At 39.2% G+C, this 20893-nt stretch overlaps 2 protein-coding genes across 3 annotated transcripts; both read left to right on the top strand.

Moving 5' to 3' along the window:
• Positions 1-1779: 1779 nt before the first annotated feature.
• cox17 (cytochrome c oxidase copper chaperone COX17) lies at positions 1780-5641 on the top strand. The gene is made up of 4 exons (XM_008431492.3): positions 1780-1907; positions 3566-3688; positions 3770-3878; positions 5434-5641. The coding sequence occupies exons 2-3, from the start codon at positions 3573-3575 to the stop codon at positions 3852-3854; spliced, it is 201 nt and encodes a 66-aa protein (XP_008429714.1). The 5' UTR covers positions 1780-1907; positions 3566-3572; the 3' UTR covers positions 3855-3878; positions 5434-5641.
• A 2437-nt stretch (positions 5642-8078) lies between these two features.
• On the top strand, positions 8079-20761 carry popdc2 (popeye domain cAMP effector 2). 2 transcript variants are annotated; one of them, XM_008431454.3, is made up of 5 exons: positions 8079-8311; positions 8419-9382; positions 14107-14215; positions 14335-14890; positions 18131-20761. In XM_008431454.3, the coding sequence occupies exons 2-4, from the start codon at positions 8889-8891 to the stop codon at positions 14839-14841; spliced, it is 1110 nt and encodes a 369-aa protein (XP_008429676.1). In that variant the 5' UTR covers positions 8079-8311; positions 8419-8888; the 3' UTR covers positions 14842-14890; positions 18131-20761. The 2 variants fall into 2 exon arrangements, with proteins under 2 accessions (XP_008429676.1, XP_008429702.1); XM_008431480.2 differs by lacking the exon at positions 8079-8311 and having other exon boundaries at positions 8324-9382; positions 14335-14749.
• Positions 20762-20893: the final 132 nt, after the last annotated feature.

The following is a 20893-nucleotide window of genomic DNA, read 5'->3' as shown; positions in this document are numbered from 1 at the left end:
GATGGTAAGAGAAGGTGGCAGATGGTCAGGACTTGCAATGTGGCTTTGAACCCTTGCTCCTTCCTCAAGGCAGAGTTCTGTTAAGAAGACAAAAAACACACACACAAAAAACATGTTAAATAAAACTGAGCAAGAATCCAGGGGTACTTAACACGCTGTCAGATTTACATCGATTTTCAAAAGAGCAGAGTGTGCAGAGGGGCATGTTTTAACAAAAGGTGCATATCTATCACACGGAAACGAGCAAATGAACAAAATGCTTACTTGCCGGTTTATCTAGCACACAGCTGGCCCCTCAAAGTGGAGTAAGTGACTCGGTTCTTCTGCTTACGCACTGCTTTGCTGATGCACCGTACGCAGGGCAGAGCTGTGAAAGAACTCACAAAAACACAACTGTAGGACAGAACATAGTTTCATTTCTCAGAAGTCCCAAAACACCGTTGTAATACTCTACCTTGCACCTCAGCAGCAGCAATATATGTCTTACATAACAGCCGAGAAGCAATGAAACCGTCTACAAAAGGGCATTTCTGTGGGCAAGAAAATCAAGTTGCATGAGACGTTTCACCTAGAGTGGCACAAAAGTAAGGATTTTATTTTATTAAAAGTACAAAGATAATAAAATGTAAAACAAGAAAATGATTTACAGTCAAGAGGGATTGTGTCAATTGTAGTTCACCACTGCAGTGAGTCAGTAAATGTACATTTTGCATCATATTCGAATGTTAACAGCTACATCTAATTAGAAGACAGTGTCCAGAGGGGACACAGCTGGGTTAAGGAAATATTTTCAGTGTTTGTATATCATCTTCTAATCTCCGTGCGTATAGAGTAATGGAAATAATATGAAGACGTTGAATTTAAATTTCAACCTTAGTCAGTATGTCATTTATTTATTTTTGTCTTTTTACATACTGACCTAGTTTTAATAAATTAAAAATAATATCTATTCTTGTGCTCATTTACCTCACATTTCTACACTTGATTGATTTATTCCACAGCCACAACATTGGTAATAAAACAATTATAACCATAATGGTGTAATAATAATCACAATATAGCATGAACAGAAGGCTCATCTAACTATATAAATCCCCCCCCCCCCCACATAATTTACATAATAAAGGTGGTAGAAGTATCCAGAACATTAACAAAACAGGATGACTCGGCAAATTATAAGAGAAGTATCGACAGTTTATAGAAGATAATATTAAATCCAGCACGATAAAGTATTAAAATATTGGATTTATTAGTGAAAGTGTGTTTTTTTTAAGCTGTATCATATTTATCTCGTGCGTGCAGCAAGATGACCAAAACCTTTCTCGTGCCGTTGTGTGCCGTACGGTAGGAAAAGGAGATACAGGACGCACTCCTTTGCAGTCAGCCGGCGCTTGAATTGGGTGAATGTGATGAAAGTGTGGGAGGAAACAGGTGATCTCTCTGAGCGATTTGAAATAACTACATCATTACCAATGACAGAGTAAAAGTATAACCTATACTTTTACTCTGTATTTGTGTCCAGTGGAGCACAGTCTGACAGGGCACGCCTACAGCTACCCGGGGCGCCTGCTGCTTCACCGGGTGAGCAATGGTGCGCATCCATTTCCACCAAAACCAACGTCGCTTATAAGTAATAAAAGTAATGCAGGAATGAATTTTGGTTTTGGTGAGTGGCTTAATTTTATCTGTAGGGATTCTAAATAAGTTAGCCTGTCATGCTTATATGAAATATTAGATTTTTGTGTAGGCTTTAACGCCGTTTGAACTAACTACATTTCCCAGAACCCCCAGTTGACGCTTGAAGTCACGTGAGTAAGCAAAGTTAATCACGTGACCTTTCTCCCCGCATGGTAGTTGCTGTTTGAAGGTGAAGTGTTCGCTAGTGTGAGTGCTGGGCTCTGTTACAAGTAAGTTTGCGTTACTTAATACGGTTTAGTCTTGTTTGTAATCAGCGGTCGTTTTAGATATCGTAGTTCAAGTGGTTTTCATTAAACTGTGGCGTTTGCGCGGCACGGCGCGCACCACGGCTAATGTTTATCAGCGTTGTATGTTAGCTAATGTTAGCTAACTTTATGTAATCGTTTTGTAACGCAGCTGAAAGTTACCAAACGGCGGTAAATCGCAACACATGGAAGCAGAGAACGGCTAACAATTTAATCAAACGTGACAAATAACTATTTTAATTCTGCCTTTTTTTGCGTTGTTTGTTAAACTTCTTAAGTGTATATGTTGCTTTTTGGCTCTTTTTCAGCTTTCTCGATTTCATCAGCACATTCTTAACTGTGAGGAAAACACAAGAAAGCAACGGCGTTTAAAATATTCTTACATTGTGTTTGAAATGAAATGATTGGTAATTTGGATAGTTCTGTGTTTTCCATTTTCATTTTAGTAGGCATGCTAGCAGAAAATTGCTGAAAGAACCCTCAAATTATATAAACTCGGACAGGTTCCGGAAGCTGCGTTTCTGGGTTTATTTATGCCCTTAGATTTTAGGTTCAGCTTTTGATCATTTTGATCACAAAAACGGCTTGTTGTTAAAGTTTTTTAATGTAAATTTGATGGCTGTGTTTATCAGTTAATTGACGTGTAGTAGTTTTATTCAGCCAAAGGTTCCTGATATTGCTGTAAAATACATTCGAGCCATTAGCAGGAAGCATTCTGCCTTAAGAATGTTTTCTGCTTCCTTAATTTTTCTACATGTAGAGATAAGTCAATTATAAAAAAAGAACATTTCTTAAATATATATATATTTATACACACACACTATATTTTCATTGAAGTTAATATTTATTTTTTCTGAAAAAATGATAAAATAATTAATATTCAGACCTTACAGGGACTAGTTTGCTAAACAAATGTAACAGTGTCCATATAACTGGCTAATGTAGACAGGAAGTGATTGTAAAGCGGCCATATTATTTTAGTTAATCCCACTTTCTTCTCGTCTTTCTCTTTACTAAAAGATGTTGGAAACTGTGCCTGCGTTTTTGAATAACTACAAGGAGAGGATTTACAGCATTTAATTTAACACAAATGTGGGTTTTCTCGATTGTTGACTATTTTTAATGACTTTGCCTTATTTTTTTAAATGTGAAACACTTTGTTAAACTGCCTTACAATGTACCATACAAATAATGTGCCATACAAATAAACTGTATTGATGGATATGTAGATAAATCTGACTGAGAAAAATATCAGGTTTTTACGTTGTCATTCAAAAATCTAAATGAACCATTTTACCATCTTAGACCCTGTTAAGTCAGAGTTTGTACACTAATCTATAATCTTGTGTGGTGTGAATGTCAAATTATAATCCCATTTTAAAATTCAGACTTTTTAAAAATTTTGCTTTATTGAGATTTTTTATTTTATTTTTATGGTTGCTTACTTTTGTTTCATGAATTATAGACGTTATAAACCCTATCTAGGTAGATGTTTGGTCCTCAAATGCCTGCAATGTGGCACATTTAACGTGTAAAAAATGTAGAGAACTGGGTCTGGATATGCTTTTGAAATGGTTGGAACCCTGGCTAAGGAACCCCGTGTCCTCATCTCTGTATTTTAGCTCCAAAATGTCGTCCCTTTTGGCTGCCAGCGTGGAGACGCCTGCTGTGACTGATGGCATGGAGAAGAAGCCTCTGAAGCCATGCTGTGCTTGCCCAGAGACCAAAAAAGTCAGAGATGCTTGGTAAGCACCAGGCCAGAAATACTGAAATGTTTCCCCTTTCTGTTTGTGGGAAAACCTGTATGTTGTGTTTGTCTCTGCTAGCATCATCGAGAAGGGAGAGGAGAACTGCAGAGACCTGATCGAGGCGCATAAAGATTGCATGAGGTCGCTTGGATTCAAGGTCTAACTCCATTTTGTGCTTGTGTGTGTGGTAAGTATTTAGTTCCTGTAACAGCATTTCTAACTTCTGGTTCTGTGGTCCCTTCATGTGGTCACACACTTTCATACATCACTTGTTTTTAGTTTAATATAATTCTGATATTTTTCATGCTGAAAATAAAACTTTTAAGTTTAATTTTGGAGAAAGGGCCTGAAAGCAGAAAATCAAACACAAAGGTCTCCCAACACTCCGGATCCGTGTGGATGCACGGCCTAAACAGCTATAACTCGTTGTGGACGGTTTGTTGCCATTTGTCTCTATGCTGGGATACTAACTATACCGTCACAAAACCCTGAAAATGGGACAAAATACAATCTTTTTATTCCTCCACTCTGTGGATTTAAAGAGGACTGGCATGTCTCAGCTTTAGCTAAATTAGCTTAGCAACATAAGTTTTTCTGCTGAGAAAATAGCAGAAACTTATTTTGAGAGATTTGACGATTAATATCCTGAGAGCATTTTCAGTTTGAGTTGTTGCAAACAGCTAAAAGCTGGTAAAACAGGATGCGTCTGGCTCTCCGTCAGCTGATCTCACTTTTCTGCAGACCAACAATGACATGACAACTTTCTTCTACAAATAAAGGAACACATCTTCACCCCCCACACCTCCCTTGTTGACATTATTATTTTTTTACGAGCTTCACTTGCCTGTTGTATCTTGCTGCTGTCAGATGCGTTCTGACAGACTAAGTCCCAGCTGAGCTGAGCCACTGTGGTGTGTAAATTTCCACCTGCCCTTTCTGTGAACCGTGAAAATGCCCATCTTTGACCTGGTTCAGATGCGGTCACTTTGGGTTGTGTTAGTCGTCACAGATTTTATGCACAAACGGCAGAATCAGTTTAAACAAAGTGTGCAAGAGCAGATGAAATGCAGCCTGAGGAGGGATCCTGCTCGTTCTTACAGAAACGAGCCTGAACCAGTTTTAGTTGTGCGGTTGGCGTCGTCGAAACAAAACTTTTCTTCATTCTGCAACACTATTGGCTCTTACATTTCATCCTGGGGTTTGCTGAACGTCTGCCTAAATATGTAGGAAAATCTGAACCTTACGTTTTACTTTAGAGCTGAAACAATTAATCATGATCAATTATTGAAATAATCAAATGATTTAGTAGTTGGTTAACTGGAGAAAAATAGGTCATTTGGTGCAAAACATTTTATGCAAAGCAGTAATTAAGTCACAACTGTTAAAAAAATATACACATTTTGCTTTTAAGGTAAACACGTTTGTCTATGAAAATTCAAGTTGCTTAGTTTTTGCTTCACCCAGTTTAGATTTACTGAAGGATTGGTTATTTTACTACTTATAAGAGTTTGAATTATTTTCATATTTTAATGCATTTCTAATATAGTGTAAAAAAGGCTCAAGCGGTTAAATTAGAAACATGTGAAACGTGTCGTTTATCCGATTAATCGTCAGAATAATCATTAGTTGCAGCCCCAGTTCACTTTATTCTCAAAGTTAATTTGCACTTTGTCAAATCAGTTCATACTAATGAACTGATATAAATTCAAAAGCTGAATGTTTTTGTCTTTTCTCTCCTGCAGTGTGATGGCGTGAGTGGAAGACGACCCTGGATATTCATTTCTTTTTTTTTCACCCTCTTATTTATACCTCCTCTGGAAGGGAAATGTGATACAGAAGCACTTGAACTGATGGATTTATGAGTGGAGTATTTTTTTTAACTCTGTAAAATCTGCTGTGTGAATATCTTAAAGGCTGTGTGATTATGAATAAAAGCCCTATGCAACAAGATTCCCTTTAGTCTCTTTTATCAGTCATATATTTATCTAAATAGGTGTCCCTCTCATGCCTGTTGAAAAGGGTGGCAGGCCCACAGTTGCTGCCCCTGGTATGCACTTATGCTTAAAAATAACTCTTGACCCTGCAAAGTCAATACTTGGCATATCTGCATTCTTTACAGCGTGTCACTGAAGTGTGTCTGATTGTGGACATGCATCCTCACGCTGCTAGAAAACTGCTACTAGCGATACACAGGTTTGTCTTTTACACGCTAGTTAACCTTTCATTTTTAAAGAATTCACTTCATTAACAAAATATTGGAATTGATCAGAGCTATTGTTTCATATAAGGCAGTTTAAAACTTGCTTAAAGCAGCTATTAAATTGACAAAAACTCAAATTTTGAGCTTAATCTGCTGATGTAATTTTATGCAAAACTGAAGCTGAGAACAGAACAGAATTGGATGTTTTCCACTGGGAGCTCCTCTGTTATTTAGCTCTTCTGGGGACGACGACTCAGTCGTAACCCAACAGCTCCGTCTGCAGCCCCACATTCTTAAAGGGACAGTTCATATTTCGTCACGCCTGGCTTCTGTTAAGTTTGAGGAAACTTGTGATTTGAAAAGTTCAATGTGACAACTGAAAATACACTCTGGTGTGTAGTAAAACAGGAGAGATTTTGAGATTTGTCAGTGAAAACTGGTTGCATCTCTAAATGTAACGCAGAGATTAAGGCATTTTTCTCCCTCAAGTTTGGTCTGAGTAAGGATGAGCTAATTATTGGTATTTAAAAAATTATTTCAGTAATGTGGTTGTTTTCTGTTTGTTGCTCTTTTCAGAATAAGCAGATAAACTGTTTATTTCCAAGACATCTCACATTACAATAACTCAGACGATTAATAATCATAAAAAAAACTGTACTATTAAAAAATATGTAAAATTGACCTTTTAGCGACTCAGTTACTCATCCAGCACCCAACTAAGAGCATGAACTGGTCGTTGTAAAACCACCTCAAAGTATTCTTGGGTTACAGTCTGTTTTCATTTTACGTGAGTTTGATTCACATATTTATTCTGAATAAAATTATACGTTATGACACAGCATGATTTAATATTATCTTAGTTCGATGGTGTATTGATGAGTTGTAGATTTAAAAAAATACATTTCTGCCAAAAAAACTCAAACATATATTTATTAGCATTTTCACTTCAATTTACAAAGTTCTTCCAAGCAATAGGAAAGACAAAATATACAAAACCACAAACAATAATAAAAAACCACAAACACATCCCACCCAATAAACATTCCCCGAAATACTGTCACCTACCAAGTGTGTAGCAAAAAGAAAAACTAAAAAGTTAAGATTATACAAAAATCCATGTCAAGATTTATTGATGCACTGCTCAGCCAAAATTCCCAGGGTCTGTTATTCCAGAACCTCTGTTGAAGGTTTATTGAAAAAAGTCATAAACGATTTCCAAGTTTTATGAAATTTATTCTCAAAGCCTCTCATCACATATTTGATTTTCTCTAGTTTCAGGTTAAGTAGAACGTCTTTTATCCAGTTTGACACTGTGGGTGGAGCAGCATCCTTCCATCTAAGAAAAATTAGGCGGCGTGCTAGCAAAGGTGAGAAAGCAATTGCCTTCCTGCCTCCTGTAGGTAAACCTTGACCCTTAGGAGTAACCCCAAAGAGCAGCATAAGTGGGTTTGGAGTAATTTTAACCCCCAAAACAGCTGACAGTGCTTCACAAATACCAGCCCAGTATATCTGTATCCTTGGGCAGTTCCAAAACATGTGTAATAGTGTAGCTTCCTCTAATTTGCATCTGTCACATATAGGGTCGATTTGGGGGTAAATTTTGGCCAATTTAGATTTATGGAGGTATGCCCGATATACTAGTTTAAATTGGATAAGAGAGTGTCTCGCGCAAATTGATGATGAGTGGATTTTCCCCAAAATATCAGCCCAAACTGCCTCACTAATTGTAATTTGAAGATCCTGCTCCCAGGACTGTTTAATTATGGCAAAGGATCGGGAATCAAAATGAGAGATCAGTTTTATCCAGGAAGTGATCGCTTTGCGTCTTGTTGGGTCGAAAGACATCAACTCATCGATTACATTATCGGGAGGCTTATCAGGAAATATTGACATAGATGAGGTAATAAAAAAACTCAAACATTTTTAGATTAAGTGCAGAAATTTTCTAGAAAAAGCTGGGAAATTTCTGAGCTCCAAAAGTTGCAAGAAAAATATAATCCGAGAAATTTTCTCGAAATAACATTTTTGACTTATGAAAATTTTCTGTTATAAAAGTAAAACATTTCAACTTTTAAACTCTAAAATTTCCAAGTTTTTTCTAGAAAATTTCTGAGTATTTTTCTTGCAAATTTTTGACTTGCAGCTCAGAAATGTCCTAGTTTTTCTAGAAAATTTCAGAGTTTCTTGGCAGAAATTCTCTCCAATGCGCCGTCGTAGCTGAGACATCGTGACGGAGTTGTGAGCGGAGACTTCCCCAGTCGGAGCGGCGGTGGAGTTAGCGGCTGTTTACACCTGAAACCTGACCTCCCCTGCGGTTCCGTTTATTTCTGTGCCTCTAAATACTCATTGCTCCCCCCAGGAAGACACGGACCTGGGGGTGGACTGGACTCACTGAGTTTGGAGAAAACTCTGAACTTTAGGTGTGTGACATTTTGTTTCGTCCTGCCTGTTTCTTGTCATGTAGGCCATCTCTCACCCCGTGCTTCCTGTCTCTCTCTCTCTTTTGTCTCTCTGTTATGTTAAGTAGCGGGCCTGCTTTCTGTCTCTTCACTCTCCTCCTTGGGTTTCAATTCCAAACATGGTTATCCTTTTAGGGCCCTATCGGCGTCCCCTCCCTTATCCCTTCTTCTCCATCTGTTGGTTCCTCAGTGTGGGCCGGTGGCACTGAGCAACAGGCGGGGAAGCGAAGACGAGGGCAGAGGACAGAGGAAGGGGACTCGCGATGAGAGGAGGAGGAGGAGAAGGACAGACCCATTCCAGCTGTGTTTCTGGAGCAAACGGAGCCGTGAGAACTTCTTCACATTGAAGGATTTTTCCACTGCACGGCACGGGAACAAACTTTTTTTTATATATATATATATATATTTATACTCAGAATCAGCTGTTTATTTGTACCCAAACGCTGCAGCTTGTAGCTCTCCAGACTCTGAGCGTCGAGGAAGTTGTTTCAGTCACTGTTCCGTTATTTGTTTTGAGCGTCCAAACAAAACTGCAGACATGAGCGCGGACAACTCGACCCCGTGGGACGCCTTGTTTTCTCCGCCGGTGTGCGGCGGCTGGAGCAACACCACCGAGGGAGCCATCTACCACCTGGGCAACACCATCCTGTTCCTGGGCTACATGGGAGGCAGCGGGGCCTTCGGCGCCCTCTTCATCTTTGGCTTCCTGTCGCCGGCCTTCCTGTTCCTCGCCCTGTGGGGCTGGCTGACCATGTGCGGCCCGGACGTCTTCTCCTGGAACCTGCTGCTCCTGGCGGCTGCCCTGCTGCAGATCTGCCACCTCCTCTACCGGCTCCAGCAGGAAGGCCTCCGCGGCGAGGAGCTGACCTCCCTCTACCAGGCCGTCTACCTACCATTGGGCGTGCCCGTCCAGGCGTTCAACGACGTTGCCAAGGCATTCGAAAACAAGGCGGTGGAGCTGAAGGCCGGGGAGACGTACGCCCTGGAGGGCAAGACGTACATCGACCAGCTCTCCTTTCTGCTGTCTGGGAGGTGGGCAGTGCGTTTTGAGGTGGCAAGCGACACCAAATTCATCTAGAGTGGTGTTCCAAACGACACAGCTAGCGTAGCTGCGTTTCCATTACAAATGCGCGCAAGACTTTGTTGATATTCAGCTAATGTCGGAAATAAAGCACAATTTCGCAGTCGCGGCGTTAAAATCCATACGTGTATAAGCTTTTTTTCTCACCGTTAAAAAACATGCCACACCATCATCCTCCAGCTGCTTCCTGTAGTCAACATCCACAGCAGCAACACCAGCGGATGTTGCCCTAGTTGGTGATCATGTGATGCAAAAAAAAAAGATTTCCGTTGATTTTTGCGAAATAAACCAAATTCGATACGGCCAAAAGCAACAACATAAAAACTAATCCTAACAATAAAACAAAAGTATTTTCAAATTTGCCATGTTTCCATTAAGCAAATTTATTTTCAAAATGTCAAATTGTGTAATTATTACGGTAAATGGAATCACAGTTCGTGTTACAGTGACACTGCTGAAAATGATGGGCCAACTTACTTCTGGTGCAGCACCAGAGAAACCAGCAGGTTGCTCCATCAAGCATTGCTTTACAATAACAGTAACACAATACATTTGTGCTGTAAATCCCAATTATCAAACAGTAGTAAACAACTCTTCTTATAACCAAATGCATTACTGTCTCCATCTATGTTTCTACAATTTCCACATACATCACTTTCATTAACCGACTAAATCACCAAAATGCATTTTACTGCATGAACAAATATAATGAATTCTGATTCGTTTTATAGAGATTTGACCAACTGTTCTTATTGTATAACAAAACAATCATTTTATGAATTGTATTTTAAATTATATCGATTTTAAATAAATGTCTAACATTTTCTGGTTATATTCCATCTTAATTAAATGAACACAAAGTATTTTATACTTGTTCCGATAACCAGAAAAATAAATAGTAAATATATAGTGCAGCCCTAAACCAAAATATCTGTATGGAGAATACAGGCTTTAATCGCAGCCGGATAATTGAACTAGCACAGGTACACGACCAAGCTCTATATCCTTCCTAGCCTGATGCTCAGTTTGGTTTTTCATTTAGCTCAGCAGTTCGGTTTTACACAAACACCTCAGGACATGACATTTGCTCCGACTAAGCTAGGTCATAGTCATATATTTTAGCTCACAAAAACTTGTAAAGGCTCTGCCACCGCCGCGGACCACGAGTCCGCCATTTTCACCACACTGCACGTTCACAAATGCTGAAACGTGTGATTTCAGTCGGTAGCTTTACCTCTGTTCTGTGGCAAAGTACTTATGAGACATCACTACTATTAACTGTCATCTATATATAATTTACCGCCCAGCTTACCTACAAAACAGCAGGTTGTAGGAGCTACTAGTTGCATCCTCTCTACACTTCCACGTCAAGCGCTGGCGAACTTCTTCTGGCGGCCAGAGCTTAAGCAACTGGTGCATAGGACGCCGAGCGCCCTCTGCTGGCAAAACTCATATTACACGTGTAAATATCGTAGTTTATCAAAAGAAAATGAGCTTGGACATAAATATAAAATGGCGGTTCGGGAGGGGCTACTACTATTTCCATGTATTTATTTCATAGTGTCCCTTTCAAAAGTGCTGTATTTGTTTTAGACTCATGTGGTGTACTGACACTTTTGAGAAAAAGTTCACAATTTACTGATTTAAAGTCACTTTGATAAATTGACTTTATTGGCTTTGAGCTATTTCTGGCTATGAAAACCACAACTTGTGTTTTTCTATTTGGTCCATATTGACAACTTTCTTAGTCATAAAGAATTGGTTTTGAAACTGATTGTGTTCTTTAAGATTGTGTTCTTTATTCCTTTCTGCTGAAAGCCCTCCTCAGGTTTCAAAATTATGATTTTGTATTTATTGAACATTTTAAATAAACATTTTTTTTTAGTTTATCCCTTTTTTTAAGATAATCTTTTTCTCCGTGAAGTCAAGTTGCCAGAGAGGGTTCTCTGTTTTTTTCCCCCTACATGTTTAAACAACAAAGTCTAATATTAGGCTACTATCAGCAGCTTTGCTAAAATTAGACGTCAAAGTTCTGACTCTTGCAGACTCTTGGCAGCTTTTGACCCTCACAGGAAATGTGTTCTCTTCATCCAAACATCCTCAAAGCAGAGCTGCGTTGGATCTGTGGAAGCTACAGAAGAAAAAAGTTGTAAACAGATTATTTCTGTCCGTGACTCATCAGTGCAGGTCCCAGTGCAATCTGACAGTGTTTCAGTGATATCTTTTCTATGTGCAACAGGAGAGCGGAGGCAGACAGCTCTCCTTACGTTGAATTAAATCTTGGCCATGAAACTGAGAGCGCCGAGAGTCTGAGACAACTTTGGAACAACAAACAAATATCTGAAGAGTTCCTTTCACGGAAGTGCTGAAATGTTACACAAGTTGCTTTTCAATGTGACAGTATTACTGCTGGCAGTTGTTTTGTGTTGCTTTGGTATTCTTTATTAAGCATCAGTCTCATAGTTGATTTAACTGCAATATCAAATAAGCTAAAACATGTCAATGAAGGCATCATCTGCAGATTGCGTCTCTTCGAGAAAAACAAATTTGCCCACAATACACCAAGTGCAGTCCAAGGGGAACAACGTCTTACATTATTTGAAATAAATCTCTTTTGTAGTTTTAACCTGGAGTTAAAGAACATGTTTAGTGATTAGCATAATTTCATCAAAGTACATACATACAAAGTCAGTGAGGCTAATATCTATGATATATATCAAAAGTGCTAGATCTAGAAGTTGGAATATTTGTCATTTGCCATAAATACTTTGCTCCTCATTCTTTGAACAACCTACAATTCCCATATTAGCATCAACCTGGTTGTGGTCTGCATTTATTGGACCACACTAAAAGAGTAAAATACTTCTCCTTAAAACGTTTGAACTATCGTGTAATATGATGAACGAAGCAAGTCTCTCTCAGATTTGCCAATCTGTTCTTTTTACTCATCCCTTATTAAAGCATCTTGGCGCCTCCTCTTTACGTCCCACAGGAAAGTACTTAGAGGAAAGAGAGGTGATTGTTTGTGCCAGATGTTGCCGTTTTCGTAATTTGCTAAAAGTTTAAACTGAATCTCATCTGACTGTGCCACTCCACTCATTATACATTATCCTCAACATTATACAGCATATTTCTTGGATCATGCAAAGGAACATGTTCCGGGTGTGCTGTGGTGGCGCAGAGGTCAAACACAACCCACATATCTTCTCTTGATCATACTCAGTTAATTAAACTGGATCATCTCACACATTTCAATCTTCATTCATGATTCTGTTTGTTGTGGTTGTTAGTTGTGTTGAGGCAAGTGTCCTTTTTTGGGAACCTCAGAGTCCCTTCTACACTTTTGGCAAGTGGTGTGGTTCTACTGGTATGTTCAACCTATGACCTTTAGCATTCACTGGAGCCAGTTGAAGCTGAGTGTGAAGGCCCCAGGAGAAGAGTCAAGCAGGAAATGGTGGAATATTCCCTCCAACATGGGTTGGGTGTGGGTTTCTTGCAGTTCTGTGGCTGTAAAATGGAAAACATATGAAATAACCTTAAATAACAAACTATTTGTTTGTTGGTAATACATTTGGCCCACTTAGAGAAGACACTCTGCTCCTTCACATCAGAAGAAGGTGATCTGATAAAGGTGCCTATAAAGACCGAAAATTGGAGGTTCTTGGACATCCCAAAGAAGAACCAGGAGTGGCTAAATTGGCAACCCTTCCTGCTAGGAAATGTCTTGGTCTCCCCAAGTGTCTAAATGCAGAGGGATGTTTGTAGTGGACCACTGGTATTCACAGGGATTATGTACCACAACTGGCTGCAAATAGTTTAAATCTGTGAAGACTTGAGGCTTCCTCTAAAAACCCTTGCAGCAGCTTATTTAAAGAGTTCAATGCATTAATACGTACAGTGGAAACCATCTTGGCACTATTGCAGTAAGTAACCACCACCGTCTTCCTTATCTCCGCTCTTGAGGATACAGCCAGTCATTGGCAATGAACATGTGGTGCCCCTGTCTTGGTTGCTTTGCAAATGCCAGTCAAAGTATGCCACATAGCATTGCTCCTATGTATTCCAGCTTCCAATAGAATATGTGGTGTAAAGAAATTAGTGAATAGACAGATTTTCTGCAAATGGTTCAGAGTAGCTCTCAACAGAGAAATCTGCAAATAGGTCTACTGTATCTTCTTTCTGAACCAGCGACCTCCAGGACCAGACCTCGGCGAGGGGAAACACAATTAATAGACCGTCGGAGGGCTATTGTAACATTTATTATCGCAGGCCCCAGTGGGTCTGGAGAGACCTCCACCTCCCTCTGTTTTCAGTATCATATTTATCCTCTGCCCTGTTTTTCCCCTGATGATTTTGGCAGTGGTGGTGGTAGTTTGTCCTGCATTCGATTCTTTGTTGTCAGTTCGTTTGCCACTCCGTCTGCCTCGGTTGCTGTGTCCTTGGGCAAGATGTTTTGTCTGCCTTGCCCGCTGGTGGTGGTCAGAGGACCCAGTAGTGACGGTGCATGGCAGCCTTCTGTCTGGCTGCCTTGCTACCATCAAGTAGCTTACCACCACCAGTGTGTGAATGGGTGACTGAATGTACTGTAAAGTGCTTTGGAGGTCCTCTGGATTGATAAAGCACTATACAACTACAGTCCATTTACCATTTTTATGTATCTTATTCTCACTTACAGGATCAATGTGTCTTTGGAGGGTCAGTTCCTGCATTACATTCACCCGCACCAGTTCCTTGACTCCCCTGAGTGGGAGTCTCTCAGACCAAACGAAGAAGGAAAGTTCCAGGTATGAGATCTAACACACAGATCACTTCATATTTACACTATTGCTCATTTCAGGGAGACAATATTACCAACAAGGTAATATTGTCTCCCAAACCTGGTTGTTCTTTGACTTCTCCGTAGGTGACGCTGACGGCAGAAGAAGACTCCCGCTACATCTCGTGGAGTCGCCGCCGCCTCTACATGCTGATATCGAAGGACCGCTACATTGCCAACCTCTTCTCCGTCATGCTCGGCTACGACATTTCCGAAAAGCTCTACAACCTCAACAACAAGCTCTACATAAAGAGCGGCGTGCTACTGGACATCCGCCTGCCGAGCCTCTACCACGTCCTGGCGCCCTCCTCGCAGGGCAGCGACGGCGGCAGCGACGGCAAAGAGCAACACAGCCAAGACCTAGATCCAGCCTACCAGTCGTCTCACCCCGGACCGTCTCAGGCCCTCAAAGCTGACCAACAGGGACCAAGGACAAGCAATGTGTCCACTGAGGACAGTCCCTATCACCGCCCCTGGGCCACAGACCCGGAGATGCCATCTGGTGAGGATTCCACTAGCCTGGTCCTGGAGGACTTTGCTGATGTGGCGGGCTCCTTAATGGACTATGGCAGTGAGAAAGATTATTTAAGGTAGAGAGGCAGGGTGCTGGAGCTAACACACTGGGTCACCACTTAAGCTACATGTAAGTACCTCACTTGGCTGGATTGGGGCGCATGGGGGCCTCGTGTGCAGGGATGACTTGCAGTGCACAGTTCTTACTAACATGACATAATAGTGATAAAAGGGACAGAAAATCACAGCCTCATATGATAACTCATAATGATTCTTATTCATCTGGCCTTAATTAACAATTTAAGGCTTAATATGGTTGAATTAATATCAGCAATCAGTCACAAACACGTCTAATGTTTAGGAAAAAACCTTGTCAATACATGTAGATAGACTCTTAAATAAGATATGCATTTTTAAAAGCCTTTTGTCCAGTTGTAGAGACAAACTTCAATGTACCGTATTGGGATTTTCTTGTGAAAGACCAACAGCAAGCATTTATGAAAGGGGGTGGAAATGGTAGACACAGAAGCGTTCAGCCCACTGAGACGCCTTGTAACCTTCACCGCTATATCAGCCGCGGATGCTCTGGAAAATTTCTCAGAGACATGAACTCAATGTTTTTGGCCATTCTTCTTTGCTAAATAGCACAAATAATTTGTGTGAACATGAGCTTTCAAGTCTCCTTAGGGTTGTTGTCCTCTGGCTTCCCTTCCATCTGAAGTCGTTCGCAGCTCCAACATAGTTCCTTCTATTATTGGTGTTTTTAGCATTTAGCATGTACTTTTATCTCAAACACTTTTTTTTTCTTCCCATGCTTACCATCTCTGACAGCTTGCAGGAGATTCTTTCTTCTCTCAACAGTAAATTTATTTTTGTCACTAAAATCTAGATTTGTTTATATTGATATTAAATTACACATAGCAGAACTTTTTTCTGATTGGTTTTATTTTGAGGTATCGGAGTAAAAGGGACTAAACAAACACATGGTACTGAAAATCACATTTAGCTGTTTTGTGTTGGTCTGTTACATAAGATCCTAACAATAAAACTTGTGTTTGAAACCATTGTGTCAAATGCAAACAAAAAAATAAAAAATACAAGAGTTAATAAAAACATAAAAATAGGAAACAAGAACAATCACAGCATTGATGATTGTTGTAGCAACAACCTTTTTGTTATATTTAATTAAAAAAATTACCTTACATGCAGTTTAAAAAACAAACAAACACAAATATGACTTATTTGTTCCTGTTTTTCCAATAAGTTCAATGCACCAAACAGAATGAGCTTTGCAAAAAATAAAAGATCCTGCAAATCTATGTTGAGTGGAATACAGATATAGTTACAATTACAAAGAAGGAGATAGTTGTAAAAAAACATCCAGGATGATGTATGCAATGTCTCAAATGGGTCTTTTTTACCCCAAAAAACGTACATAATGCAAACTTACGCAACATAAATAAGGCATATTGCTGTGTTGTTCTTATTTTTTTACTCAGTCAGTGTAACTCCAGCTGTAGTTGGCACTGATTTCTGAAATGAGCAACTTAGAGATACATAATAAAAATGCTGCTTGCCTTCCCTGCTGTGGGGCCGTCTGGATTATTTTCCTGTTTTCAAATCAAAATTTAAGACTAAACTCTCCTCCATGTCAGTCGGTTTGTTTTAACTGCCATAAATAAAGAGCACAGTCATGTTTTGGAGAAATAACAGAGTGAAACTGGTTCAGACTTGTTAGTGAAAACAGTTTTTACAGTTATGAACACATCGTGCTGTCAGTGCTAACCGTTCTGCTAGATGATCTGTGGGTCTGCAGAGCGGCTGTGACGTCCGGCTCAAAGCAGCTGTGTTCTTTTTAGGGATTACAGCTTGTAAATTCAGGGGATGTAAAAAGAAAAAATCCAGTGCCATGCTATTAATCCGGTGTACCCACCGTTCAGCTTTCAGCCTGCTTATCTGCCCTCTTCAGCCCTGGCATGCCGCCCCTCCCGTCGCCGTGGCAGCACTGGTCCAATCCAATCACAGGTGGAGGATCACATTTCACGAAGGGGTGGAGGAGGTCATAGTTCGGCTTGGGTTGCAGGACAGCTGTGAAGCAGCTAAAAAGCATTTTGGTCCATCAAACCAAACTATAACATTCCTGTTCTCAATACGGACAGCAGTCGTGTTGCACCTCTGGGTTAGTTTAGGTTTAGATAATTTTTTTTTTTTACGAGAACGCAGTTCATTCTTAGAAACATCTCAGAAACACAGAGTTACAAAAGTATTAATTCCTAGCCCTGTCCCAATAAACAACCAATCAATTAATCGCATGATAAATTAACATGAGCTCAATAATTCCCACTTTCACGATTTATCGTTTTTCTCTTTCTACCAAAAACTGGATGACAAAAGTCTTCAATCTGGTGTTTTGGTCTCAACTGGGCCCTTTTTGGACTTTTTTATTTATTTTTCACCAGTTCCAGTGTTAAATGTTTATTAGAATTTAAAGTTTATTGATCTTTAATAATGTGCCATTGCATTATTATTATTATGCAGTCACCATTATATTACTTTAAAATGGTGTCAAAACAACGATTTTATCATTATTCGCAATAACTTGAGACAATTTATCGTCCAGCAAAATTTCCTATTTTCATTTTTTGTCACATTACAATAGCATAAAACAAATTCAAGGCAAAGTATTGGATAATTGTGAGATAAAAGCAAATGATGCATGGTTTATACGTAATCTGAGAAGTGTTACTTATTTTGGTCAAATAAAATCCATAGAAAACTTATTGGCTGTTGCATGACAAAATGTGAAATTTGAGCGGATGTGAGTAATTTCACTACCATGCTTATTTTATTTGCTGCTTTTGTTGCCAAGTTTGTGGTTGATGCCAGAAAATTGCTTGTGCTACATTGTTGTTGTTACATCTAACAAATTAACTACTTTTCTTAAAAGTTGGAGCCCCACTGTCTTTTTTTCACTGACTGCATATTTTATTTTTATTTTCTTTTTTTTGTGAAACACTTATATTTAATTTCCAAATATAATGACTCTAAAAGTACCAATAATCTTTATTTAGATTTTTTTTCTTATTAGGTGGAAATGATGTGCAAATATCAACATACCATATAAGAAAATGTAGGGGGAAAAAAATAAAAAATAGTAACAGAATGGGTGTTCTTTAAAAATTATGGCAGACTTCCTGTTATATTTATTAAAAAAAAAAAATTTTGACTCAACTCATTTTATGTAACTGGGCTGAGGCCAAAAACAGATCTTTGAATTTAATCGTTTATTTCATAGGAAACTTGAGTGAATTAATGACATTTTTCAACAAGATCTGAATCTAAAATAGCCCTCTTGTATTCGCCGTTGCAGGAGGTGACAGTGACGGGAATTTACCTCCTCGGTTCCAGAGACGCAGAGCTCCGCTGGCTCCCACCGATACGCCGAAGCTGTGAAGCCAGCTTCTTCTTCTTCTTCTTCTTCTGCTGTCTTCAGTGCAGCAGACCGAAGCAGACTCTTGCTCGCACCGTCTTCAGCTCCAAACATGTGGAACATTTAGTCTTTTTTTATTTTTTCCTGCATCGTTTCGCTGAATGATGCTGCCAGTACTGATAACACACGTTCCCGTCACCCTAACCACGCCACATCTGTTTCTCGTGTCACATTTTAAAGAAAAGTTTAACTAATTGATGCACTACTTAGATAATTTTATTTTCAAATTATGCTAGCGAACTATTTCTTTATTGGTATACAAGAATTTTTAAGTGGATGTGGGTTCAGTGAAAACCATATATTTACACACACTGCATAAACAATTGTTTCCTCACTGAATGAGTTGGACTAATCTTTTTCTGCCACACTTCTCTGTTCAAACGCTGTAGAAATGTCCAGATATCATACGGTTTATGAAAGAGACCGGTTTTCTGTGCCAGCCGAGAACAGGTTTTGGTGTTAAATGTGCAAATGAAACCCAGAACATGAATAAAATACCCAGTAGAGATGAAAGGACATTCAGAGGAACAAGCTATTAACCGTAAGAACGTACAACAGTGTTCAAAAGCAGATAAAAACCTGAATTCATGGAGACAGGTTCTGTGGTTTGATGAAGCAGAAACTTAAGGATGCACCGATCCACTATTTTCACTTCCGATACCGCTTCCGATATTTGAGGTTTAGAATCAGCCGATGCAGAGAAACAGTGCTGAACTGACTTGAAATGTTTCTTTTTTTAAAACACAGACATAAAAGCACTGAATTACAAATTTCTTTGATAATTCTGCACACTTAAATACACCAGTAGCTTCCCAAGCTAACATGTAAAAACAACACAACTTTAATTTGTTCAGTATAAGAGCCGATGTGAAATAAATAATAAACTGAAAATGACCATAACAACAGGCTAACTACCTTGGTCAAACATGTAAATAATAAAGAAGGTGCAACGACATGATGTCGATCAGAGTACAAACCATAGAACTAGATTTAATAGATCAACCCTAATGGATTGGGCACATTGTCACAGATACCCGATCTAGAATTCTTTTAAAATTATCGGGATCGATACCGATATTAATATTTGATCGGTGCATCTCCATTAAAATTAAGAGTTTTGGCTGCAATAATGGCAATTAGATTTAGTGAAAAATACAAGGAACAGAGCTAGCATGAGAGCAACACGCCAGCAATAACTTACAGGGTTGGCAGCATCATGCTGAGGAAAGCTTGGTCACAAACGGATCTCCTGATTGGACGACCAAAATATCACCAAATTTAAGTTGAGAAGGGGCTTGAGGAAAACAATGTCGATTTCTTTTAAGTGACCATCACCAAAACGTAAACAATGATCAAAAAGAGGTCATATATAAACGTAGCAAAACCCGTTTTGTCAAGAGGAATGCTAATGCTAATTTCTAGCTAACTATTGTTGGAAGTAAAACCCGAAACCTCTGACCCAAGCTGTATAGGTTAAAGGTCATACGTTAAGCAGATCTACATGAATCTTTGAAATTGAAGAAAATACAAAGGAATTATCTCATTCTTGCATTTAGCAAACAGAAATATTTCACGTGATCCTGACTGATCTTCAACATTTAGGGGAAAATGTTGTTAGATTATGTGTAAAAATCCAGTAGAAAACAGCATTTCTCTCTATTTTGAATCCAACTTTTGACATCGATAGACGTTTTTGCCAGAAGCTGCTCACCGTTAACAGATTTTTTTCTTGGTTTTTAAGGGACTCTGTGAATCAAAAGATAAGCAAAACAAAACATCCAAATTACCGTCACAAGCTCTTCTACTGACGATGATAAATTTCTTCATTTTGACGATAATGCATCCCACTAATGGCAATAAACTCAATTAGTTAAGACCTTTGTGGAGGCATTTATCATGCTTTCCATTTTCAAAACATTAATGTTTTAACGTATCGATTTAAGATTCACTTCGACTCTACTTAATCACTGATACAGTTTTGTCTCACAAATAGAAACTGTTTATCCTAATGAGTCTCGCACGGATCCTCTGGATGTGATTCACTGGAACTGGATGGGAAAACATTCCCAGCATCAACTGGGACTTGGAAGAACATGTGAGGGAAACGTTTCATGAGAGTTACATGTTCCTCCTCGTTTCTGTAATGAGGAAATGTATTTCTTTCCATTTCTTTGAATCCTGATCCTCCTGTTAGATGGAGTACGCTTTCGACGAATTATTATTTTTTTGTCCCCTCGTATTTTGTCGAAGTTAACGGTTTAGTTTTTCTTCGATCTGAATTGCTGTAACTTCATGAACGCGTGAAAGCGTGTGGTTCTGATGGTGAATTTCTCCAGCAGATGTCCTTCTTCTCCTTTGTTCCCAGATGACTCAAGTCATGCCTGTAGCTCACATGTCCAGTTTTGCTATGTCGTATGCAGATTAAAACGATAAATTGAGCCGTTTCTGTTATTCATAACAAAAGAAAAGAATAAAACAATCATGGGGGCCAACATTTCTCCATAAAGCTGACGTATGTGTGTGCAGTGAATGTTTTCCAAATGTCTTCTGTGCATATGTTTTCTTTTTTAACAAGATTACAGAGCGTGTGATGATTGTACAATCCAGACTTCTGGCGCTCACTGACAGTAAATCACTACGAGG

Source organism: Poecilia reticulata, chromosome 2 (assembly GCF_904066995.2).
Source record: "Poecilia reticulata chromosome 2, P_reticulata-male-v2, whole genome shotgun sequence".
Lineage (NCBI taxonomy): Eukaryota > Metazoa > Chordata > Actinopteri > Cyprinodontiformes > Poeciliidae > Poecilia > Poecilia reticulata.
This window is presented reverse-complemented; position numbering and strand designations above follow the sequence as displayed.